Here is a 24955-nt window from a genome sequence, read left to right as displayed (position 1 = left end):
TATTCTGTGGAGAAACAAGATTCTGTTTTAGCAGTAACTAGCATTCATCACAGGTGTTATAGAATACAGAGCTTTCTAGTGTCCGATTTTAGTAGTTCTTGGCTTACTTTTCCCTGTAGGAACACAGGAGATGCTTCCAATCAGCAGGCATGAAATCCACAACACCCTGAAAAACAATTAAGAGAACACTTGATTTTGAGCCTTGAGATTTATTGGTAACATTTAAGAACATACAGTTAATCACTTACCTCATCTTAATGTGGTTAAATGGCTGAATTCAGGTTACAGCTAATTTTTGTTTGCTTCTTCCCAACAGACTGGACAAAAGGTGCTCCTCTGTAGTGTCTCCATGAACAAAGAGTTGCTTTTAAATGATTCTCAATGCTGTGGGGATTGATTGCTCATTAGTAACAGCTGGTGGTAAGGGTTACCTGGAGCATTGGTCAATTAACCTGCACATTAAGAAACAAACAATTAACTTAAGTGGACATCTTGAAGGACAGGTGCCACTTTAGACAGTAGCCTGTTGGTCTCTGCTCTGTTCCTCTTCATCCTCTCCCAACTTTGGAATTGATTTACTGATAGGTAATGTGTATCAAAGCCTGATATGTTATTCATCTGTGCTGTAGACCTCCTTTGTTGTCCAAAATCTATTAAAAATACATCAATGTCCCTGAATGTTGCACCGGGTGACATATTCCTTCATTACCATGAAGATACACACTGTAGTTTATTTTGACTCAATCACACACATAGTTCTGGTTTGAGGTTTGACTGGTGGCTCCTGATACTGACACGTCTACATAACAGGACCAGGCTCTCCTGGGGTGTAACGAGTTTTAGTATACATTGCTCTTCTTCACTGGTACCTTGAGCGAGAGCTAAAGGAGTAGACAGGGTCGATATATTAAATATTGTTTTTGTGTTCAGGTTACAACTTTCCTACTTTACCACTTTTTACTCACTACTTTACGTTTCTCAAATTCAGATTAACTGAGTGTTGGACCCTGTTTTGACTCTGTTGCTGCCGTCCTCTCTTCTCTCTGCCGCCGTCTATCCACCGTGGAAATTCAAGTCTAATATTCTTTTAGCTGTTTTGTGCTGTACCATCTCCTGACCACACGATGGCAGCAGTGCTGCATTTTAATGTAGCAAGCAGAAGAGGAACAACCACTAACTCGTTGATTTTATATAAGAGAGATGACAATTACAATCAAATAAAAACTCAGATGTTATTATGAGGATCAAATGTAAAATACAAAAACAAACCTAAAAACACAACAGCACTACACAGACCACAAATAAATAGAAAAGCTAAGAGTGTGTTTTAAGTTTCCAATAATAAATGATTAATTTATATTTATTGGGTATGAATTGAGCCATTCTTAAACAGAATTTATTTCCTTCATGATTAGGTGTAAATTACATCGTTGTTTTTTAGTTTCTGTATGTAAAGCGTCTTTGGGTCTGTGAAAGGCGCTATATAAATAAAACGTATTATTATTAAAACTGTGGCCCCGTTGTGGAGCACAATATAGAACATAACAGCAGTAAACTATTTTTTTGTTATTCAAGATTACTTTTTAACAACCGTTTTAACAAATTATTATTATTCCTAAAAATGTCTTGAAAGAACCAAATTAGCTGGTTGAAAATTGACAGGATTATTTTAACCTGATAGCAACATATACAGTACGCCTCAATTATTTGACAGCAGGAGACTTTGACTGCTGCCTCATTTTATATTTCTGCTTCATAAAACTATTATTCTACTGCAGGACAGCCAATAAAACACCAATTCATATACAGATTTAATCACAACTTAATTTATTTAACCACAAATTACACAAGTCAAAATATTTCAAACAGGATCACCTAGAATAAAAAGAATATCAACAACATGGCAACACGAGACAGAATAACATTTTTAAGTGTAGAGTCTTTCCTAAATTGTTAACATTAGAGTTAAAATGAAACATTTATGACAGACTTTTTAGACATGCTGTCAGTATTTTATATTTGTCACTATAGTCTGACAATCAGTGTTATCATCAGAGGAATTATTCTTTTTATTGCACTTCTATAGTGACGTACATTTTAGGACTGAGTGGAGATTTGATAGACTGATCATTTGTCAAATAGAAATATTTTAGTGCATTTTCAACAACAAGTTTAAACAAAGTCATCATCAGTACTACACTTTCTACCACTGGTACTACTAAAGAAAATAAATCTGTTCATTTACAGTACATTCACATCAGAGTTTAAAAGGCTTAAAATCACATAGTGTAAAAATATATAAAGTCATAATTATTCATTTCATTTAATCATGTTTTATAATATCAAATCAGATTTTTGGCACAAAGTCGAGCTGTGATTGAAAATGATTTTTATAAATGCAATTAAAATGAAAAACTGTATGTACAACAAAAATAACTAATAATTCAAACCATTTATTTAAAAGTGTCTCTGCTTATCACTCGACAATTGATCATGTCATGTGGGGCGGCTGTGGCTCAGCTGATGACAGGTTGGCAGCCTGTGTGGTAGGTGGCCTCCATCATTAGTGCCCGAATGGATGAATGTGGCATGTAGTGTAAAAGCACTTTGAGTGGTAAAAAAAACTAGAAAAGTGCATATACATGTCCAGTCATAAGTGTGTATTTTAAACTGTAGCCTGTTTAATACAATCACCTACACTGTATACTAAGTACTTAATGTTTGTAAGTAAGTATTTCTACAATTGTTTCCCACCATCAAAAGCAGCAATTGGAGGCCATTGAAAGTTATTTTACCAAATATAGAAGCATGAATTTTTTGCTTTATAACTCATAATTCTGACTTCATTTCATGATACGTCTTCAGACTTTTCAAAATGTCTCATCACATCTAACCGTTAATAAATCTCCTCAAATTTGACGAAAGATTTTGTTTGGAACATGATATCAACAAATTCATCACAATGTAAAAACACTTCATAAAAGAAAAAACACCATAAAGAAGAAACTTATTCTTACCACCCTACATAGATCTACTGTAGCATTTAACATTTGCTTGATTAAATATCTGTAAACTTAAAGTACTTTCAGATTTCGACGAGATTCCTTTTAAAGGTTAAACATTTAGTTTCTTACAGGTCACACTTTTCTAATCTCCTTCCTGAGTCTCCACATGACGTTCCACAAATCTCCCCCCCGATTAAAACAGTATCCTCAGTAATATGAAGCAATAACCCCCCCCCCCCCCCCCTATACTTTAGGTGATGTGATCACTGCGGACACATTGCGACCACAGAGCAGTGCTTTTTTTCCTACTAATGGTAAACTTTTCCTGATCCTGCTGTTTCACTGTATTTAACTTTGAAAACCCTTAAAAGAAGCAGTGGAGACATTCTTCAGCTTAATTAAAAACTTTTGTCTTATCTGTAAAATTAGTGTCTATTTGGGTTTTTCAAACTTTTTACGTTATATCTCCTTCCCAATGCTAATCCAGTACTATTATTCCCTGGTGAGCTGGTTTCTCTCAGGCTTCAGGTTGTTGTTTAAGGAGAGACTCACTGGAACCATCAGCGCTCTTGTCTGAGCTCTTGGCCGAGCCCTTGTCTGCAAGAATGAACAGATATGTTACTGTCAATAAACATACTAATGCTGCTTTTCTAAGTATCTTGTGTGGCTAAGATGGATTTGTGATATTTTCTCAGTCACCTCTAGTAAAATCTACAATGAAGATACTAGATTTTAAAACCTTTAATTTATATCTTGCTTCCACTTGAGGCTGCAAAAGCAGAAACCTGATATTAAATAATAATCAACAGAAGATATTTACCAGAGGAGTTTCCAGAGTCACCGCTGCTCACAGACTCCTTGGACCCTGTAAAGAAAAGAATAAGCATCAAGGTCTGTAATAACTGCTTATATCCAATCTGACTTCTTTTTAATTGATTTAATCACTGAGATTAGAACAGAAACTAAAGACAACATGCTTCAAAATACTGTTAAGAATCAGGACCTGAGTCAATGTCTGCAGAGGAAAATCTTTCTTCATTTTAAAATGATGATAAATAGTAGATTAGTTTCAGATATTAACTAAATGTTTTATGGTTTCCTATCACATCATTAACATCATCAACACCAGCATGTCCTAACATCACTGTCATCATCTTTAAATCTACACTCACACATAATGGTTTGATTAACAGTAAAAGTATTTAAAGTCTGTGTAAAGTAATAATAAATATGTGTTCTGAGTTTGACATACCACAGAAAAGTGTGTTGTTAACCACCCTGCCAAATTTGAATGATTTAAAAAAATCGCCAAATATATGAAATTAGGCTTCAATGTTGTGTAAAAATCAGCCTGCTGTCTCTGCTCCCAAACACTGTGGGAGTGACCGCCGAGTCCGCTGAAACCCCGCCCCCTACCAAGTGTCACCTGTCAATCAAAGTCACCACCTCTACCAGACACATGGACGCTACGTCTGAGAGCTTTCTGCCACTAGCTCGGCGGCTAACTCGACGGCTAGCTCAGCTAACTGGCTAACTGTAGACTGTAGTAGTAGTAGTGTTAGATGTAGTAACAATAACTGGCCACTAGGCAGGTTAACCACTGAGGAGAGCGGAATCTCAGTCTTATATAGTAGGGGAGGGACCAAGCCCTTTTTTACAGGCTCAGAAAATCAGGAAAAATGAGAGGGTGAGAAACAGTTAAGGGCTCTATCTCCACAATTCAGAACTGCATAGTTATCAGCCTTTTCACATGTTTTCTGTAACCATTTTCCAACATGTATAATATGTTTAGAAGTAAATCAATGAATTGACTTTACACAGACTTTAAGTTCTCATGCTGGGCCAAACTTTGGTCATATTGATATTATTCATTTAGATACAACAATTATCATCTATTCTATTATCAAAAATAAAACATCTGGTTATTAATACATTATTTCATTATGTAACACTGCACATCAGAATCTGTACAAAGTCATGTAGCTCAGCAGCTAACATCATGTCTGCCAAGAAGTAAACCTTTACCTTTCTCTTTCTCCTCATCATTCAGGAGAGGTTTGGCCACATCTTCATCATTGAGGATTTATGGGAGACACACACACACACACACACACACACACACACACACACACACACACACACACACACACACACACACACACACACACACACACACACACACACACACACACACACACACACAGGAAGAAATGATCCAACAACCAATTATTTTCCCCCAAAAATCCTAAATCTGTAACAAAATCCATCTTCTAAAGTTTGAGAGCTGTGTTTCATAAAGTATCATAACCGATAAAGATCTTACAAACAAATCAAAGATGAACAAGTGACTTCTGAACAGACAGTAAGAACGAAGGTAGGTAGGTAGGAACGTAGGTAAGTTTTCATTGTATTTGTTAATGAAAACCCTAACTTAAAATTAAACACAAAAAAATATAATTACCACTTTAAAGAAAAGGTGTCTACCGCACTTTGAAATACATATTTACACTAAATGACTGGACACTAATTTTAGCCTCCATCACTTATATTAAAGACACATTTAAAGATGATCTAATAGTCAGTATGAACTGTTCATATGGACACCTGACTGCTTTTTGAAGACAAAATTGTGAACTATCCTTTAAAGACTCAGTCATTGTTTTTCTGATGGGAAAGAAAGAAAGTAGTTACCTTGGATATTGATGACTGTGGCTGGCGGAGCAGGGTCTGTAAATAAAGACAACATTAATATAACTAATTCACAGCTGGACTTATTAAAATTCAAAAATGTACACATCCATTATTTATCTGATAATAATAAAAAATAATAATTCAGAGTTTACAGACAACTGAATTAATTTATGGTTTGGTTTACTGACAGTCTTTTAATATGAGTCAATGTGTCTGATAAACGTGGAGCTTATCAGACACAACTTACTTAAAGGAACAACTTCAGTAGGTGCTGTATAACACAAAGAATAAACACAAAGTTAACACACACAAAAAGCGAAAATAGCTAAACCAACTATTTTCAAGTTCACTGTACAGAGTTTCCAGTCTGAGCAGGACTAACTAAAAGGATTAGGTTGGCAAGAAAACAGCAAACACAACAACAAACTGATCTAGTGAAAAATATGAACCTGTGTGCTGCAGCTTTCAATCACTAAATGAAAGATGCTTACCAGATCCAGAAGAGCTGGTTCCATCGCTGTTGAGAGATTCTTTGGACCCTGTGAAAAGAAAATGCATCAAGATATGTGTGTGCCCTCCTGAACCTGTGAACCAATCAACGTGTCAGTCACGACGTAGCCACGCCCTAATGCATACCCTGCTTTATCGTCAAATATAAAATCAGGGAGGCCAAAATTTCACAAATGAACATCATACTGCATTGAAGAAGGCTTTAAACTGTAGACGTCCGGATGACAGATTCCAGGCCCGGAACTTTTAGCTTCAATGTTGATTTTCAATGTGCTTCTCTCTCCTATCCTTCCTCTCTTTCCTCTCTACTCAAACCGGTCGAGGCAGATGTTCTCCCACTTTGAGTTTGGTTCTGAGGTTTCTTCCTGTTAAAAGGGAGTTTTTTTCTTGCCACTGTCGCCAAGTGCTGCTCATGTGTGAATGTTGGGTCTCTTTAAAATTAAACCTGAAGAGTTCGGTTTAGACCTGCTCTATGTGTAAAGTGTCTTGAGATAACTTTGTTGTGATTTGGCGCTATACAAATAAAGATTGATTGATTGATTGATATGAAGATATGTTGTGATGAGAGAAAAATTATGTTTCATATTTTGCTCTATTGTTTATTTCATTGTAATGTAAATCACAACATTTGGAGTCTGTCCATACTTTGTACAATATGCGGAGGGGGGACGGCCCAACTATTTATTTAATGACAACATTTTTTTATTGTTATCGGGAGACGAAATTTTGGTCACATAGCCCAGCTCCATCTCCCTTCATTACCATAAACACACACTCTGTTTGTTTTGACTCAGTCCTGCTGTCAGAAATACTATTGAGAGCATCAAATGTGGATTCATCCACCGCTGAAAACAGTTCCCAACAAATACACTATTTCCTCTTGTTTACTTTCTAAAAACTACAGTGACAAAATTACTTTTTAAACATTAAACTATATTTCATAAACTATTTATCAGCAGTTTTTAAGATTTACATCTTCAGTAGGAAGCAACGGGTTCGAGCGAGGTTGAGAGCCAAAGATAGAGACAGACTCACCACTGTGTTAGTTTTACTTGTTGACAATAAGAAATATATTAAACATTTTCTGACACCTTGGATTAGATGGTAGGTTAAAATCTCTGATGATGAACACACTTCTAGTTTTTCATGATATTGACTCATCGCCCAACCCTAGTTGGTAAGGTAAAGCATATTAGCATGTTAACATGCATACAGTTACCATGGTAACATGACACTAGCATGACAAGAAATATAGAAGGCAGTAAAGAAGCTGAACTTATGTGACCTGCTATCACTGTACCTTCAGACTGCAGTTTATTGCAGGATCAATGAACAAATCATGGAAAAAATGTATTTGGCTGATGTAAAACTCCAAATGAAAATGTTGTATTTCAGTGGATTTCTTCCTATAATAAGAGGAAATGCAGCATGTACTTTACAAGCAAATGGAAATGCTTTTTGTAAACTTTTAAATGGGTTAGGGTTAAAACACAGACAGAGAATTATAACTAACTGTGAGGTAGAAACCTCAGGGCAGCTGTGTGATAGAAACACCTTTCCTATAAAATGACTGACAGGATTGCTATTCAGTGTGACCTATGAACACCTCATGACGTCCATGATCATAAAATCTTTTTCACCAGATAATCAACAATGATTAAACCCACCCTTTCATCTTCCTGGCTTATAGCAGGAAGCATTGTAATATCTGTCTGATCTTGGTCTGATTTTACAGTCTGCTCAAGTTTCATGACTCTGTTTCCAACACAGAGTCTGACAGCAGCTCTTCATGGTCAGTTATTTTTGACTGCTAACTCTACATCTATTAACGCTAAACTGAGCAGTGGTCAGTCTTAATTTGCCCTCATTGACGTCCTCGTACCTCCCACATCACACACTACGTAGCTACGAGGCCACGCCCCCTACAGTCAACCTGTGCACTCCTCTGCTGCGTCTTTGAAATATGCTGGGATGAAGGGAGCCAGCAGAGTTTGAGCGAGTAGTTACACTTTAAATCAGTTTAAAGAAAATAGAAAATGAATAAATAAATAAAAGCATTTCAATTTTTTGCAAGAAAAATCTGTTTCTTTTCATAATAGATCCACTTCTTTTGAGGAATGAAATGTTTTCTATATTTTCTTTTAAATGATATAAATTAAATATGTGAAAAATATTTCCCACTCCACTCCTTGTTGTGGAGAAAAAATAAATAAATTATATGTTGTACCTACCAAATTTCCCTTTTTTCTTCAACACCACCAGCACTACAGCTATGACTACGAGTACGACAACGACGACCACGCCCCCAATGATACCACCAATCATGCCCATGTTGTTTTCGTCATCTTTAACTTCATGATCTAAAACAAAGAAAACATTTATATTAGTTTCACATTCACTTATAACACAATTAATATTTAGCTTCATGTGACTCTCATTGTTGATGCAGGATATAAAATGTAGATGTGATAATCAGTGATAATTTGATCAAAGTGATAAGATGAAATTTAAAATGACACAAAATAACATGAAAATTAAAAACTATTTAAAGATTCAAAGAAGATCCTTACTAAAATGTCCAAAGTTCAAAAAACTGGGTTAACGCCAGTTTATGTCGTGTTTTTTCTGTTGTAGCTACTAACTGTGATGCTAACAGTGAATCCACCCCATCTTCAATAAAGACAAACATCTGAACACATTCTGAATATAATAATTTCCTCCATTGATGAAGTGACTTGACAGTCAGCAGCTTTTGAGGCAGACTCTTACTGCTTTACACCCTGAGATAATAGAAAAAGGTCTGCTCCAATATGACACATAACTGATTAAATAAAGACTGATTTAATACAACTTGGATCTCATTTTCTGATGTTTGGTTTGGTTATAAACTGTCTGATCATCTGACTGTTTGCATTTTTGCCCCAATCAACTTTGTTGCAATGTGACAAACTGTCACAGAAAGAAAAGAAAGTTTCTTACTCCAAGCCTTCTCAACAGACATTTTGGATGCTTTGTGAATGACTTCACATGTGAATGAAGCGATGTCACTCTTTAAAATCTCCACACTGTCTCTTCTCTGGAAGGTGTCGTCTTCATTTGGTCGAACGCCTGAGGAGATCAACCCGTCCTCTCTAGTCAGAACGCGGCCGTTCCTTTTGATGTTAAGGATGATGTCTTTTGGGTAGAAACCTGTGGCCAGGCAGGTCAACATGAGGTTTGACTTAGTTGTGGTTTTCTTAGCGGACATGTGCACATCTGGTGGAGCTGGAGAGAGAAAACATTAGGTTAGTTAATGTTTGCATGGTGGCTATAATGCATTATGCTATAAACCACATGTGATAATGTTTGTTCTATCATCATAATAAACTGAACTAATGAAATGTATTGATACAACAAATAGTGACAATGCATATCTTTAATAATAACTAAAGTAAAATCATACTGGTAAAACTTAACAACACAAAAACACTGCTGCTACGACACACGGTTCATTTTATAGTTTCTGGTCTTTTTCCAAACTGTTTTCTGAGATTTGAAGATCATGGCTGTTATTGAATATGGTGATTATGAAGGTTTGGTTCTAATAGCTGGTTCTCTTTTGTATTTGTTTCCAGGTTGGCAAAGTACCGGGATTTGCTGACTGTACGTCTGCAGCTATCAGCTGTAACTAATGAATGTTAAAGCCTTCAGTAACTTGACATATTAACGGTTAAATCAGCTTCAGTTGTCAAAATCTCCTGCTCAGACTTTAATTTATATCATATTAATTATTTAAGCTAATCAACTTAATAGTTGAGACTCAGGATTTCCAGTATTTGAAACAAGTAGCTCATGAAAAATAAGATGTACAATAAGGTTACATCAGTTATTTAAACATGTCAGAAACATATTCAATCAATATTTGATATATTCTATTTGTTGTAAAATGGAACTAAAGCTGAAGTGTTTCTGCCTTCATTTTGTTATTTTAATTTTACTTAAAAATGTTAAAATCTGAACCTAAGTAGATTCAAAATTATTCAGAGTCAATAAAAAGCTACTGAACCCTAATTCTGGTGAATTGTTGTTTGTTGATGGGAAATGTTGGGTCCAGGTATCATTCGTTCATTTGATATTCATTTTAGAATCCAAATTCCAAAATTTAAAAAATGGCTTGTTATTTCATTATTTGTTTATGAATGCCATAAAGGAACTGGCTCTTTGTTTTTCTGACTTTTGATTTTAGGCTCAGGTCAAAAATAGAAAATTAAGAGAACGCCCCCAGGGCCAAAAATGTTTTAGATATTTAATTTTTCCAATTTCCGTGGCCCGTAAGTTATTTATTGACTTCTTCTTCAGATGTGTGATGGACTGCATGACACATTCAGGTGCGCACAGCAGGCACACACAAAAAGTTGGCAGGGACGTTTGTTAGGCACTGTGTCAATCCCAAAGGTTTTTACAAATGAGTTAAAAGAGAGTCTGAGTTTATGACAGCTTGTAGCGCACACTACTGCTCTCCACTGATATGAATGTATGTGTGTGCAATATTGTTCAGAGCTGGGCAGCGTTTCATTAGAGGCTTTCCCTGAGAATGTTACAGCACCATGAAGCATTTTCACCTGCAGTTTGGTCCGTTTTATGGATCTACCCACAAAAGATTTTGTGCTAATCACACACAGATGGCTGTATGTCACAGTCAGCTGCAGCTTCATACAGCAGCTGAACAATAAGTCCATCTCCAAACTTTCTACAGGGAGGTCGTGTTAATACATTCATATTTATTGAAATGTGGTGATTATTATATTGAGCCCCGAAAATTACGACTGACAGCGGAAGGACGCTTAATAAAGCGTTTAGTATGTAAAGCTAGGGATAGTCTGGGCAGCGGTGTTGTTCTGTGAAGCTTCACTTTACATTCAAACATGTGGCAGCTACAACTGTGAGGCCAAAGGGAATAATACCATATGATTGGTATAAAAATACAGAAGTTATTTTCTGTCATACATACAGGCAGCTTCCAGCTGTTGTTCCCCGTATGCCCTGAACTTGCTCAACCAATCGATACACTCGTTCTCCAGGTAGCCTTTGGTGTATTCTTTTAGGACCTGGACTTCATCCCACTTTCTCTTGGTTGGGACTGCTATATCAGCGGCAGCAACCCACACTGAGTGGGCGTCATCAAAGGACAGGAAGTCATGTCCATCGTAGTTGTACATGTCCACGCCACGGACAAACTTTAATGTGCCATCAGGCCCTGTTTCACCCTCACAACCGTGCATCCACTGAAGAACATGGCGATCTAAAGAGGAGTGACAGTGAAATAAATGACAAAGAATGAGGGAATGGAAAAATTTAGCAAGTAATTACAATTATGACTGTTTCATTTAAGAACATTAGAAGTTAACACTTGTTTCTGACAATTAAAATAGTTTTGCTGAGCATTTATCTATACAAGGTATTACAGTTGTTAATTTCATAGTGTTAATTACTGAGTCATCAAAAAGTGTTCCGAGTCTGACACATTTCATGGATCTTACCATCGTCGGTCTGATTCATTCGTTTCTTCAGGATGTCGATGTTGACTTTGAACCACTGCTGCTTGCTTTGGCGGGACTGTGTGCCTTTCTCCCAGTAGTCTGCAGGAAGTCGCTTTTGCATCCAGTCCTGCTTGTGAACTTTTTTCTGGACATCACTGTCATAGTAGTCGATCATCCTGCCGTCCATCTGACCCATAGCTGTGAACTCATGGATGCCCGGAAGTTCGACAGGTTTGGAGAAGGCGGTGTAGATGTACGTGAGGGAGTGTTTCTCTGAGAGTCACAGAGAGAGAAAGAAAGACAGACATGTTTACAGACAAGGCAGATTAACTCCAGCAGATCTGACTTAAAGCTCTGGACTCTTTTATTCAACTTGGGGTCCTGTGATCCAATAGTTTTTATAATTTTCATTCTATAAAGTCTTCCCAACGGTACTGGATGAGATTTTGTATTTTTTGCATCATTGTGTTTTGAATCTTGAGGGATTAACAGTTTTATTTTAAAGTTATCTATCTCAACATATATAGATTGTTTTCAGTAAAAACCTTTCACATGAAAACAGGTAGACAGATAACTCATTAAACTTTGCAGTATAATAGTGTAATACTACAATAATTAATCAATTAATGGACTAATGAATCAACAGAGAATTAATTGGCTATCTATTAACTATTTTAATTTACTTTTCAAGCAAAAATGCCAATAATTTTGCTGGTTCCAGATCCTTAAATGCGAGAATTGGTAGACAGCGAACTGATTTATATCATTGTACATTAAATATCTTTGGGTTTTGAACTGTTGGTCAAAGAAATCAAAATATTTAAAGGCTTCACCTTGAACTCATGCAAACATTTTCCACAATTTTCAAACATTTCATAGACAAAGAAAAACTAAACTATGACTCAACTATGAAAAAAGTTGAAAATCTACTTTCTGACAGTTAATTGTTTAAGCTCTGATTTGTTATTTTTAAATATCTGATTAAATTATTTTAGACATAAAGAAATGATTTAAATATAGCCTATATTTCAGATATGAATTGGAGTTCCAGATCTGAGAAAGATGTTTTAAGTAACACTGAGCTAAATACAAAACTGTAATAATGAGCTTTTTAAAAGATGAACATTTTACAATCACACACACGAAGCGAGGAACCTTTTAATGAATAACTCGATAATGATTCTTAGGGATAAAGTGTCGGAACAACCTGTAGGCCTAACTAACCAATAAGTCTTGAAATATTATGGGATTGCCCTCATTGCAACGCCTCCTGAAGGAACAGCCTCCAAGAGATCTATTATAGTTTTAAGTACAGCAAGAATGAGGAAAAGGACGGTTGTTTATGAGCCAAGACTTTAACTCGCTCCACTTCATTTTATGTTGTTTACAGCTGTTGCCAAATTATTCCAATAATCTGACTGGCATATTTTGATAATCAGTTAATAGTTTCAGGGGGTTTTTCCAAGCACAAATGTCGAACTTCCTGTTGTTATCTATTGTTCTTTCTGTAATGAATCAAGAAACTTCGACTTTTGGATTGTTAGTTGGACCAAACCAACATGTAGTGTACATCAGCTTGAGTTTGGGTCAATGACGTATAAGGATTTTCAACAACTCAATTTTAAATAATAAAAACAAGCATATCTAATGCAGTAGTTCAAACATTCAGAATGTTGTGTACCTGAAAATTCATATTACAATTTGAAAGTGATTTTAGGGGTTTTTTCAAGATTAATTGGCACTGGCCTGGAAAAAAAGTCATGTGGTGTGACCATGATTCATCTTGAAATATCTTATATAAATAAAAGATCATCATTTACAAAAAATGTTTAAAAAATGCAAATACTTTGTTTCCAAACACTTTATATTACTGAAAACTTGTAAAAAAAAAAAAAAAAAAAGATGTGAAGCATGTTAAGTATATTAATTTATTTCAAGATGAATCATGGTCGCACCACATGACTCTTTTTAAAGGCCAGTGTCAATTAATCTTGAAAAACCCACTAAAATCACTTAATTTCAAATGTATAATATGAATCTTCAGGTACACAACATTCGGAATGTTTGAACTACTGCATTAGATATGCTTGTTTTTTATTATTCTACAATTGAGTTGTTGCAAATCCTTATACGTCATTGACCCGTTTATGAAAAATTGAGATGGGCATTTACCAATATAATACTAAGAAAAAAAGATTTGAGGTGCCTTGATCAAACTCCGCTGAGTCTGATTAAGAGCAGTAGTGCTTCAAACGTCACCTTGGTGCAGTAAATTATAGGTGGACATTGGAGCTGTTTTATCTCTTTACTCCACCTTTACTGGCTCACTTTCAGCCCAGTACCTGCCCTCTTCTGTTTTGACTATGTGCCAACACACTCCAAGCTTTTTCGATCCCAATTATAAACCTGCTGTAACACAATGTACTTTCTTTAATTTACTCCACTTTATTCGTAGATTGATGATGTTTATCGTTATAACAATTATTCCAATAATCTGATTGGCAAATTTTGATAATCTGCTAATTGTTTTAGTTTTCTTTTCAATCACTAATATCAAACTTTATGTGGTTATCTGCTCCTTTTTCTTTGTTTTTAAATTCTACTTTAGTTTTTAGGTTTTAGACTGTTAGTTGGACAAAACCAACAACTCATTCACCTTTTCTAATGTATGTAATAATTTCGTTAAGGTAAATTATTTGAGTCGGCAGGCTACTCTATAATTTTAAAAACTATTATTTATAGTTATGATGATGTCTTTGTTTTATATTTTTAAGTATTGGAAACAGAAAAATAATCCAACTTCTTTACACATTCAAGTCAAACCACCATGTTGTCTTTATACATCAACACACACAGACAATTAAAGATTTCATAATAATCAATTTTATCACATCCGTTTTAATGTAATAAGGTTATGGAATATGAGTACGTTATAAAAACTGAGAAACTATCCGTCTATATGAATAAATTAAACTGAAATAATCAACAGAAATCTGACAATTATAGACGTCACACCTGGGAATAGTTTACTTTCGTTTTCAACCTGAGTCGCATTAATGTGTAAAAAAAACTTTCTCTTACCGCTGTTTACTGTCAGTCCCGTCCCCAAAAGGACGAAAACTGCGAAGAGATACATCCTCACCACTAAAAAGACTCCGTTTATGTTTCCAAACTTGAGATAAACCGAGTATTGGACCGTGTTTTGGCTCCGCGGTGACAGACAGCTGCTTCTTCCTGATTCTCTGGTCGGACTGATCTGCCAGGTGCGTTCAGGTGCTGGTTGTAAAGGAGGGACTTGTGCTGCGTTCAAGTTACATCCAACTGTCCTACTTCAGCACTTTCAGATGGCTGTCTGTCCCTAAAACATCCCTTAAAACAACAGTCATGAGCCAAAATGTGCCCATTATATATATATATATATATATATATATATATATATATATATATATATATATATATATATATATATACATAGATATTTCTATTTCTATATTTCTCTTTGTATATGTAAATTTAACACATTTAATCATATTACTACTGAATAAAAAATAGCCTTGTAGTAGTTTCTCCTGCTTCAACTCTTAATTTTAATTTTAATTTTTTATCATTTCACTTACACTTTATTATCCTTGGGCACTGTTGTATGATTACTGTCTCTGCTGCTGTATTACATGTTTTCCAGGTTCTTGTTTATATATATATGTATGTATGTTTAATGTATAATTCATGTATGCACTGACGCACCTCATGCTCAAGCCAATTTCCCTGACGGGACATTAAAGTATATCTTATCTTGTCTTATATTATCATATATTTATAAAATGTTCATACATACTTTATTTAAAATTCTTAATATCAATATAATAAATGATCTAACCTACTTTCTCTTGAATGGTTTCTTACATTTTATGTTATTCTGTAATTAACAAATAGAAACTTTGATAAAAAGAGGAATGGGAAAGTGTGTCCAAACTTTTGACTGTTATTGTATATTACAACAATAACCAGGGCTATAAACTGTGTTCTTAATGAAAAACACACTGACTTGACCCTAACTTTATTATAAGTCAAAAGGCAGCTGAATTATAACTGTTTTAAAATTCAACTGTTAGGCTTAATTGTTTAAAAAAAAAAAGGACATTTGTGGATGGATTACAACTAATACTGCTACCAACCAGAACAAGATGACTACATCTACTATAAAAACCTTCCAAGACAGGATTTTCAAATGCTTTCCAGTAAGGAACAACACACAACAACTACTCCCTCAGGTAGTTCGTTGCGCGTTGGCTTGAAACTTTTACAGACAAGGATCAGTGAACGCACCATGACTGAGACTACCTGGTTATTTGTCATCTGTTATCTTTAGGATCAAGTTGAATGTCAGGTGACCCGCCTCTAACTTACGCAATAGGACTGCAATACAGGCCAGACTGACGAGAAGTAAAACAAGGACGCCTGACAGATATTATATTACATATGTTGTTATATCTGAAAACACATTGAGGATAATCAGTTCATCATTTTTGTCTATACAAATGTCAGAAAACAGTGGAAAGATATATTTTAATTTCTTGTTTTCTTGAGTTGATGGTGACATGTTTTTGTCAAGTGTCTCCTTTTATCTTATCAACAGTTCAAACTCCAAAATAAATTCAATTAACTATAATGTGTGACAAAGAAAGGCTTCACATGGCCTCACTTTGGAGAAGCAACAAGCAACCTTTTAACCTTTTAACCATTTTTACTTACAAAAAAGAAAAGAAAAAATACCTTTTTGGGTGTTCAGTTTTGTGCACAACCAAAAGATATTTAAGTGTGCTGTCAGATTAGTCAGATTTAAGAAGTTTAATCATTAATCAATTAATCATTATCAAACTAATAGTTGGACTTTGCTAATATTACACATTTACATAGTCTAAAACTCTATGGGATTAAGATTTTTTACTAATTATATAGTTACACACTGATACAACATTAGTCTATAACTAGGGCTGCAACTAAATAGTATTTTCATTATTGATTCTGGATTATCTGACAGTTGTTTGACTCGTGATCAAAGCCCAAAATGACGTCCTCAAATGTGTATTATTGTGCACAACCAAAAGTCTGTAAAACTCTATGGGATTAAGAGTTTTGACGAGGATCAATTATATAGTTACTCAATTAACTGACAGTTGTTTAATCTATAAAATGTGTCAAAATGGGGAAAAATGTTGATTATTGGTCATCAAAGCCCAAAATAACACCCTCAAATGTTTAGTGTTGTGTACAACTAAAATATATTCAAGTTTACTGTCAAGATTAGTCAGATTTTCCTCTAAAAAAAATGATGCAAAACCATTAATCATTATGAAACAAGTTGATCATCAGTTGGCAGTTAATCCATTAATCGATTCATTGCTGCAGCTCTAATCATAACCAGCTTGGTCAAATGAAGTTAAACAAGAATAATTATACTTTTTGTAGGTTGTTGATGATTTTACACTTTTTAATATGAAGCAGGTGACTGACTGCTGCAGATAATAATACAATAATAAAACACTCATAAACTGTATTTAACTGACATATTTTAGGATATAAATGTATTAGACTGGACAGAAACAGGTAAGAGGAGCAGCATTTGATGAAACAGGTAACTATAGTACTCAGTATATTTTACCTGTCTCATCATAAATCTAACGTTTAACTGCTGAGAAATGGAGACGGGGTTGTTGACTGAAAAGTGCTACATAACTTCAGATAAGAGGAGGAAACTGTGCAGGCGGGGCTGGTCTTATGTAGTGTTGTTACATCCAATCAAATAATTCAGAGCGTGTTGCTAGGCAGATTTAAGTGAAAGAGGTTTTGCTCCAGACAGTCCAGCAGTGACAGGGATCTCTGGATACTGTATGTACATGAGTATGGAGACATAAATACGAAATAAAGATCATCTTATATCATAGATGTATGAATATGTTTTTCATTTAAACGTCCTATTTAAACTGTAACTAACTAATTGTGTTAGGTAACTACATTTACTTTCTACATCTCAGAGGGAAATATTGTACTTTCTACTCCACTACATTTATTTCACAGCTTTAGTAATAATGTATGAAGAAACGGCATGAAGGAATCAAAAAACCGACCCTTAACACTCTTTATTCATTGCTTATACTCAAGCCAATAAAATAACACAAGTACAAAGGCCTACATAATCTTATGTCTATATACATATATTATTACACTTTGTATTTGACAAGGATACTTTAACATTTACATTCACTTTAACATTTGATGCTGAGGATGAGTGAACGTGCTGCTTGCCGTTTGTCTCTCTGTACATTAATACATGAAATATAAAACAAGTCTCTCACTGCTGTCTGAGTCACATCATGAGACTTTTAGGAGGGGGAAAAATCTAATTGTTTGCAGTGTTTAATTAATATAAGCCTACTCAACACCTTTTATTCAGTTTTCTTTCATTTAGATGTTTGTTTTTGTCGTGTTGAACTGAGCATTAACTAATATCTGGCTTTCTGTTCTTTCATATATTCCTCAAACTTGTGCGATCTTCCCTTCATCTTGTACTGCTTCTTATCTTTAAAGGCAGTGATCCACTGGGCAACTTTTCAAGCAACATTTGGTTGCCATGACATTGCTGAGTGTATCACCGCCCTCATATGTTTACTGAATTCATCCTCTTCTCATCTCCAGATTAACTCCTCTTTCCCCCCTCCATCTTCAGTTCCACTCCTTTGTGCTCCCCCTCCCTTCATCCCTCCGTCAGTCCATCTCTTCCTCCCAAAGCGAAAGCCGAATCCCCCTTTCTCCCTGCTGACAGCCTGGAGTCCTCCAGCGATGGAGCTCAGAGCTTCGTTCCTTTTCCCCCCGTCCCTGCCCTCTCCTCCCTCCTGATAGTGCAAGTAATCCCCAGGGAAGGGCAACAGCGGCCAGACCATTGGGTCTCCTCTCTGAGCCCTCAACAGCGCCTCCTCTGCTTCTCTGGGCTCCAGTTGGGGGTCTTGGTCTTCGGGCCACACAGCCCAGGGTTCAGGATAGACATGCCCATCATCCTTCAGCTCCTCCAGAGCAGACTGGAGCTGCAACAGGGCAGATTCCAGCTCAGGTGTGTCCATGGTGGGCAGGAAGGGAGTTGGGGAGTGGGGGTACGATGTGACGGCCAATGGTACGGGGAAGACAAGGGCGAGGGAGAGGAGGGTGAACTGTGAGACTCCGGGATGCAAAGAAAGTCTCATCTGGTGAGAGAAACAATTCAAGAGGGAAAAGAGGTTATTTAATGTTTTATCAGTTGTTTATTTGCTTTTTAACCATCCTAACTTTATCATCATTTAAGAATAACTCACAATACTGTAGCTCATAAGACAGCGTAAGAGAGAATTAATCATCACAGTGACAAAATGAAAGACATTTACAGAAGAGAAATTACTCAAAACATGCAGTGATAGCACCTTAAGTCTTAGAATAAAAGAGGACACAAAACAGGTCCAGCTTTTCAGATTTTCACCTGCATCATTACATCTAAAATTATTGTTAATATTATGGTGCTACTAGATCCTGAGTAACTTCAAAACCTACACAGCCGTTTCTTGGGGGTCCCTAAAAACTCATTAAGATAATTAGTTAATTCAGAGCTCTGCAGCAAGGATTTGAACAATATAAAAACAAAGAGATCACTGCACTGGTTACCTGTATCTTTGTATTTTGCTTTCCTGTAAAGCCTTAAAATAAACTGCATCTTCATATATCAGCAAATGCTTTTCATTTCATGTCCCAACAAGAACTCGCAGATCTTCCACTTTCTTTTAGAAGTTACTGAAGTGTCCCACAATGAATCTGATGCAGCTTTCTGTTTTCATGGCCCTCTGATATAATCTGTTGATACACTGCTTCATCAGCAAATCATACAACAAAACAGGCCCGAGATAATAAAATGATATAAGGGGATTACTTTGTATAGTTTTACAAGATTCTGTAGATAGTTGCTCTTGTGTTGAACGTACTACTTAAAGCCAGACATATTTTTTTAATGTGGCACACTGGACATTGCATGAAAGGTGCTACAAGAATTAAGTTACTGTTTTACCAATTATTATTAGTAATAGTAGTAGTATAGTTATCGTTCCACAAAATGTCAATGAAATGCGGTGTGTAGTTTTGAAAATCAGTATTGAGTGTCTGATTATCTGTAAGAGAGATTCAAGTATTTTACCGGTAGTTATACCTATCATATTTTTACAATGTGCTAAATTAAAGACCAGGAAAATACAAAATGTAAAATACAGGAAAAAATGAATTACACTGCAAGAAGAAAAATGATGGCTCCCAAACACTAAAAACTAGGAATGAAGAAAACAAATTAAAACTGGCCAATAAGTGGCCAACTTTGACTGCATGAGTTTTTATTGTCATTGTCAGCAAAGCATCAGACTTTTCTCAGAAATACTAAAAACATCATAAAAATAACCAAGAGCCAGAGCGTGTAAAGTCTCAAAAGAATGGTTAAATTTTTAAATCAGAATTTAAAGAAGAGATGCCTCCCAAAATGAGTCATTTAAGGGAGGATCATCACACTCATAGCACAATACTGAGCTGCAAAAAGTCCCAAAAAAATCAATGCAGAGGAGATTATTTTGCACATGTAGGTCTTTTAAATAACGTCAAGCCTTAAGTTAGTAGACCTTCATTAGAGCAAATAAATAAATAAAATAAATAAATATGTCAAATTCCCTACACAAGGAGGACAAAATACTAACATTTAAAACACTCTGAAGAAGTCTCTGTGCTAAAAGCTTATTTCTATTGTGGTGTGAGCCAAATGAAGAAGTTAAACATTAATATTTTATCTTTCTTGGCTACGAAATTTAAGATATGCTGCATTTTCATATTTTTTGGAACACCAGATCATTAGTTTAGCGGTCCATGGAGAATCCCATTGTTGAAGCGTGCCTGCTTTCTCCAATTAAGTCAAAAAATATGTTGAATAATAATAATAATAGAAAAACACTTTGCAGCAGCAGCATTTTTAACATATAGCCTCTCACGTCTGCAAAATTGCATCACTGACCAACTTTTTGACTACCAGCTGAGAGACACGTTTCCTTAAAAGTGCAAAAAATACACGAGAAATTACATTTTTAGCATCAGTGTTTTCTTACCTTGTGCCACGGTTCAACTTGAGGTATCTTCTCTAAAATTCGTCGCCTCTGACCTTTTTAAAAACTGCCTGCCCTCCATCTCTCTCCATCCACCTCCATCCATTAGCCCCTCGCCCCTCTGACGCAAGCAAACATTTGCGTCGACCCTCCTAACCTTCATTCTTTCAGCTGAGAAACCTCGACCCACTCCAGCGCAGAGGCTCCGAGTGTCGTAATTATCACAGCTTGATTGGGGAGGCAATCCATACAGAGGAGGCAGCCAATTCATTAAGATGTTTGTGAGGAGACAAAGAGAGACAGACAAGAGCAGCTTGTGGTTTCTTTTGTCATCGTGGTCGCCATGAAGGTTGTCTCGCTGGGTAAACGCAGACACACCTGAAAGAATGTCGCTCAGGCAGTCTGGTGGTTTTTTTTTAGGAATCTTCTCATTGATGAACCAGTCAGTGACTCCAAAAAACCAATTACACCACAAACAATGTGTCCTCCTCTGGGTGGTGATTACATTATCTACTTTCAGGCTATTTTAATACTCGATGATGCTAGTATTTGTGTTTTGACGGAAGTACTAAAGCTTTAAAAACACACAAAGTGACTTAAAATTTGAACACATTCAAGGATATAAAGGTTTATGTGTAGTTAAATGCAATGCTGTGTGCTATAAGGGTTGTGCTGAAAGACAGGAGTGACAAATAACGATTAAACATAGAAATATAAAGGATAGAAATTCAAGATATAATAAATATACTGTATGTATATAAAGTAATATGTACATACTGGAATGTGCAGGAGAGTTTGTGGGATTTGCTGAAGACGCTGGGCCTGATGCACAAAGCAAAGGTACGAACAGATTTGTGCTTTGCAGCATTCGTCAGTTCATATTTTCTCTGAGGTATGAATGAAATGTACGTATGTAAGTAGCCCAGAGCTGTCGTACGAGTCATGAACAGACAGTCTCTGACTATTTAAATCATAATGTCTTATTCTGAATGGAATTGGAGTTTAAATATGATATAGAAAATTAACAAAAATTGAATATATAACTAAAGCAACCTAATGCTAAATTGATATTGTGTTCCTGATGTGCTGATGTCAGTGGTTCAGGGTGTTTCTGCAGCTCTTTGTCCAGCATCATGTTGTGTTGCAGCTGACAGTAACATCAGCTGCTGCAATAATCTCTCCTCTAATATATCTGTGACTGTCACATGAGGCCTCGTATATTAGTCATGGAGTTTTTCTGCTTTAGATTAGGTCTCATTTTTTTCTTTTTCTTTGTAATTTGTTCTTTGTTTTTGTTCCTTTTCTTTATGTTGTCACTTGTTCTGTCTTATTATCATCTTGTGAATCAACTGTGAAGCACTTTGACCTACAATAACCTGTACCTGCAGGTGTGTGTGCGTGTGTGTGTATTTGATGGGCTGCAGGTGTTTGATGGGCTGCAGGTGCGTGTGTTTGTGTGTGTTTGATGGGCTACAGGTGTGTGTGTGTGTGTGTGTGTGTGTGTGTGTGTGTGTGTGTGTGTGTGTGTGTGTGTGTGTGTGTGTGTGTGTGTGTGTGTGTGTGTGAGAGAGAGAGAGAGAGAGAGAGAGAGAGAGAGTTTGATGGGCTGCAGGTGTGTGTGTGTGTGTGTGTGTGTGTGCACATTTTTTCTATCCTGGTGGGGACCACAACCAGTCAGGGGTCCCCACAGCGTTGTAAATACGGGTATGTGTGTTTGTGATGGGCTGCAAGTGCGTGTGTGTGTGTGTGTGTGTGTGTGTGCGTGTGTGTGTATGTTTGTGATGAGCTGCAGGTCGTGTGTGTATGTTTGTGTGTTTGATGGGCTGCAGGTGCGTGTGTGTGTGTGTGTGTGTGTGTGTGTGTGTGTGTGTGTGTGTGTGTGTATGTTTGATGGGCTGAAAGTGCGTGTGTGTGTGTGTGTGTGTGTGTGCGTGTGTGTGTATGTTTGTGATGAGCTGCAGGTCGTGTGTGTATGTTTGTGTGTTTGATGGGCTGCAGGTGCGTGTGTGTGTGTGTGTGTGTGTGTGTGTGTGTGTGTGTGTGTGAGAGAGAGAGAGAGAGAGAGAGAGAGAGAGAGAGAGAGTTTGATGGGCTGCAGGTGTGTGTGTGTGTGTGTGTGTGTGTGCACATTTTTTCTATCCTGGTGGGGACCACAACCAGTCAGGGGTCCCCACAGCGTTGTAAATACGGGTATGTGTGTTTGTGATGGGCTGCAAGTGCGTGTGTGTGTGTGTGTGTGTGTGTGTGTGTGCGTGTGTGTGTATGTTTGTGATGAGCTGCAGGTCGTGTGTGTATGTTTGTGTGTTTGATGGGCTGCAGGTGCGTGTGTGTGTGTGTGTGTGTGTGTGTGTGTGTGTGTGTGTGTGTGTGTGTGTATGTTTGATGGGCTGAAAGTGCGTGTGTGTGTGTGTGTGTGTGTGTGTGTGTGCGTGTGTGTGTATGTTTGTGATGAGCTGCAGGTCGTGTGTGTATGTTTGTGTGTTTGATGGGCTGCAGGTGCGTGTGTGTGTGTGTGTGTGTGTGTGTGTGTGTGTGTGTGTGTGTGTGTTTGATGGGCTGCAGGTGCGTGTGTATGTGCGTGTGTGTGTGTGTTTGATGGGCTGCAGGTCGTGCGTGTGTGTGTGTGTGTGTGTGTGTGTGTGTGTGTGTGTGTGTGTGTTTGATGGGCTGCAAGTGCGTGTGTGTGTGTGTGTGTGTTTGTGATGGGCTGCAGGTGCGTGTGTATGTGTGTGTGTGTGTGTGTGTGTGTGTGGGTGATGGGCTGCAGGTGTTTGATGGGCTACAAATGTGTGTGTGTGTTTGATGGGCTGCAGGTGCGTGTGTATGTGTGTGTGTGTGTGTGTGTGTGTGTGGGTGATGGGCTGCAGGTGTTTGATGGGCTACAAATGTGTGTGTGTGTTTGATGGGCTGCAGGTGCATGTGTATGTGTGTGTGCGTGTGTGTGTGTGTGTGTGTTTGTGTGTGTTTGTGATGGGCTGCAGGTCGTGCGTGTGTGTGTATGTATGTGTGTGATGGGTTGCAGGTGTTTGATGGGCTACAAATGTGTGTGTGTGTGTGTGTGTGTGTGTGTGTGTGTGTGTGTGTGTGTGTGTGTGTGTGTGTTTGTATGTGTGTGTGTGTGTGTGTGTGTGATGGGCTGCAGGTGTGTGTGTATGTGTGTGTGTGAGGTTGATTGGCTGCAGGTGCTTGATGGGCTACAGCTGTGTGTGTGAGTGTGTGCGTGTTTTTCTATCCTGGTGGGGACCACAACCTGACATATTAGTCATCTTACTCCGACTCCTGGTCCCCACGAGCATTGGAATCAATAGCAAAAAGCCTCGGTATATGCCTGGTGCAGTTTTTTGAGGAAAAAAAAAAGGTACCCACAGAGGTGGTTTTCCTGACTTTGAGGTCACACACGGTACTGCAATGTGTGAATAAGCATTACGGGTCCCCACGAGGGGGGAAAATTCAGGTTTAAAATTTTATCTGAGAATTTTTGACATTTCAAGTAATTTTTTTGTTTAAAAAAAATTATGATGAATTTAGCAGTTAAAATGATGTCTCTAGACCCTTTAGAAAGGGTGGTACCCAAGGGTCTCCACCCAGTCAGGGGTCCCCACGGGGTAGTTAAAACAGGTATGTGTGTATGGTGGGCTGCAGATGCGTGTGTGTGATGGGCTACAGGTGTAGCGTGTGTGTGATGGGCTACAGATGGAGCGTGTGTGTGTGTGTGTGTGTGTGTGTGTGTGTGTGTGTGTGTGTGTGTGTGTGTGTGTGTGTGTGTGTGTGTGTGTATGTGTGTGTGTGTCTGTGTCTATGTGTCTGTGTGTGTGAGTGTGTGTGTGCGTGTGTGTGTGTATGTGTGTGTGTGTGTGTGTCTGTGTCTGTGTCTGTGTGCGTGTGTGTGTGTGTCTCTGTGTGTGTGTGTGTGGTGTGTTGTGTGTGTGTGTGTGTGTGTTTGATGGGCTGTGTATAGTAGTTTAGTTTGATTCTGTTCTTGCTACAGTAAAAGTTAGGTTAGGATCTATGTGTTTCTTATGTGTCTATTTTAACATTTGAAATCAGCGACTCATAATTCAACATCAGACGCTTG

General features: G+C 37.2%; 1 protein-coding gene across 1 annotated transcript in view; it reads right to left on the bottom strand.

Moving 5' to 3' along the window:
- The window catches only part of LOC133996000 (H-2 class I histocompatibility antigen, K-D alpha chain-like), a 116130-nt gene extending 101174 nt beyond the window's left edge, over positions 1-14956 (bottom strand). Inside the window, exon 1 of the mRNA XM_062435518.1 lies at positions 14807-14956. Within this exon, the coding sequence (XP_062291502.1) occupies positions 14807-14861 (55 nt within the window). The 5' untranslated portion in view covers positions 14862-14956. The remainder of the gene's footprint in view (positions 1-14806) is intronic.
- Between the last annotated feature and the right edge of the window lie 9999 nt (positions 14957-24955).

This window comes from Scomber scombrus, chromosome 16 (genome assembly GCF_963691925.1).
Source record: "Scomber scombrus chromosome 16, fScoSco1.1, whole genome shotgun sequence".
In the NCBI taxonomy this organism is placed as follows: Eukaryota; Metazoa; Chordata; class Actinopteri; order Scombriformes; family Scombridae; genus Scomber; species Scomber scombrus.
This window is presented reverse-complemented; position numbering and strand designations above follow the sequence as displayed.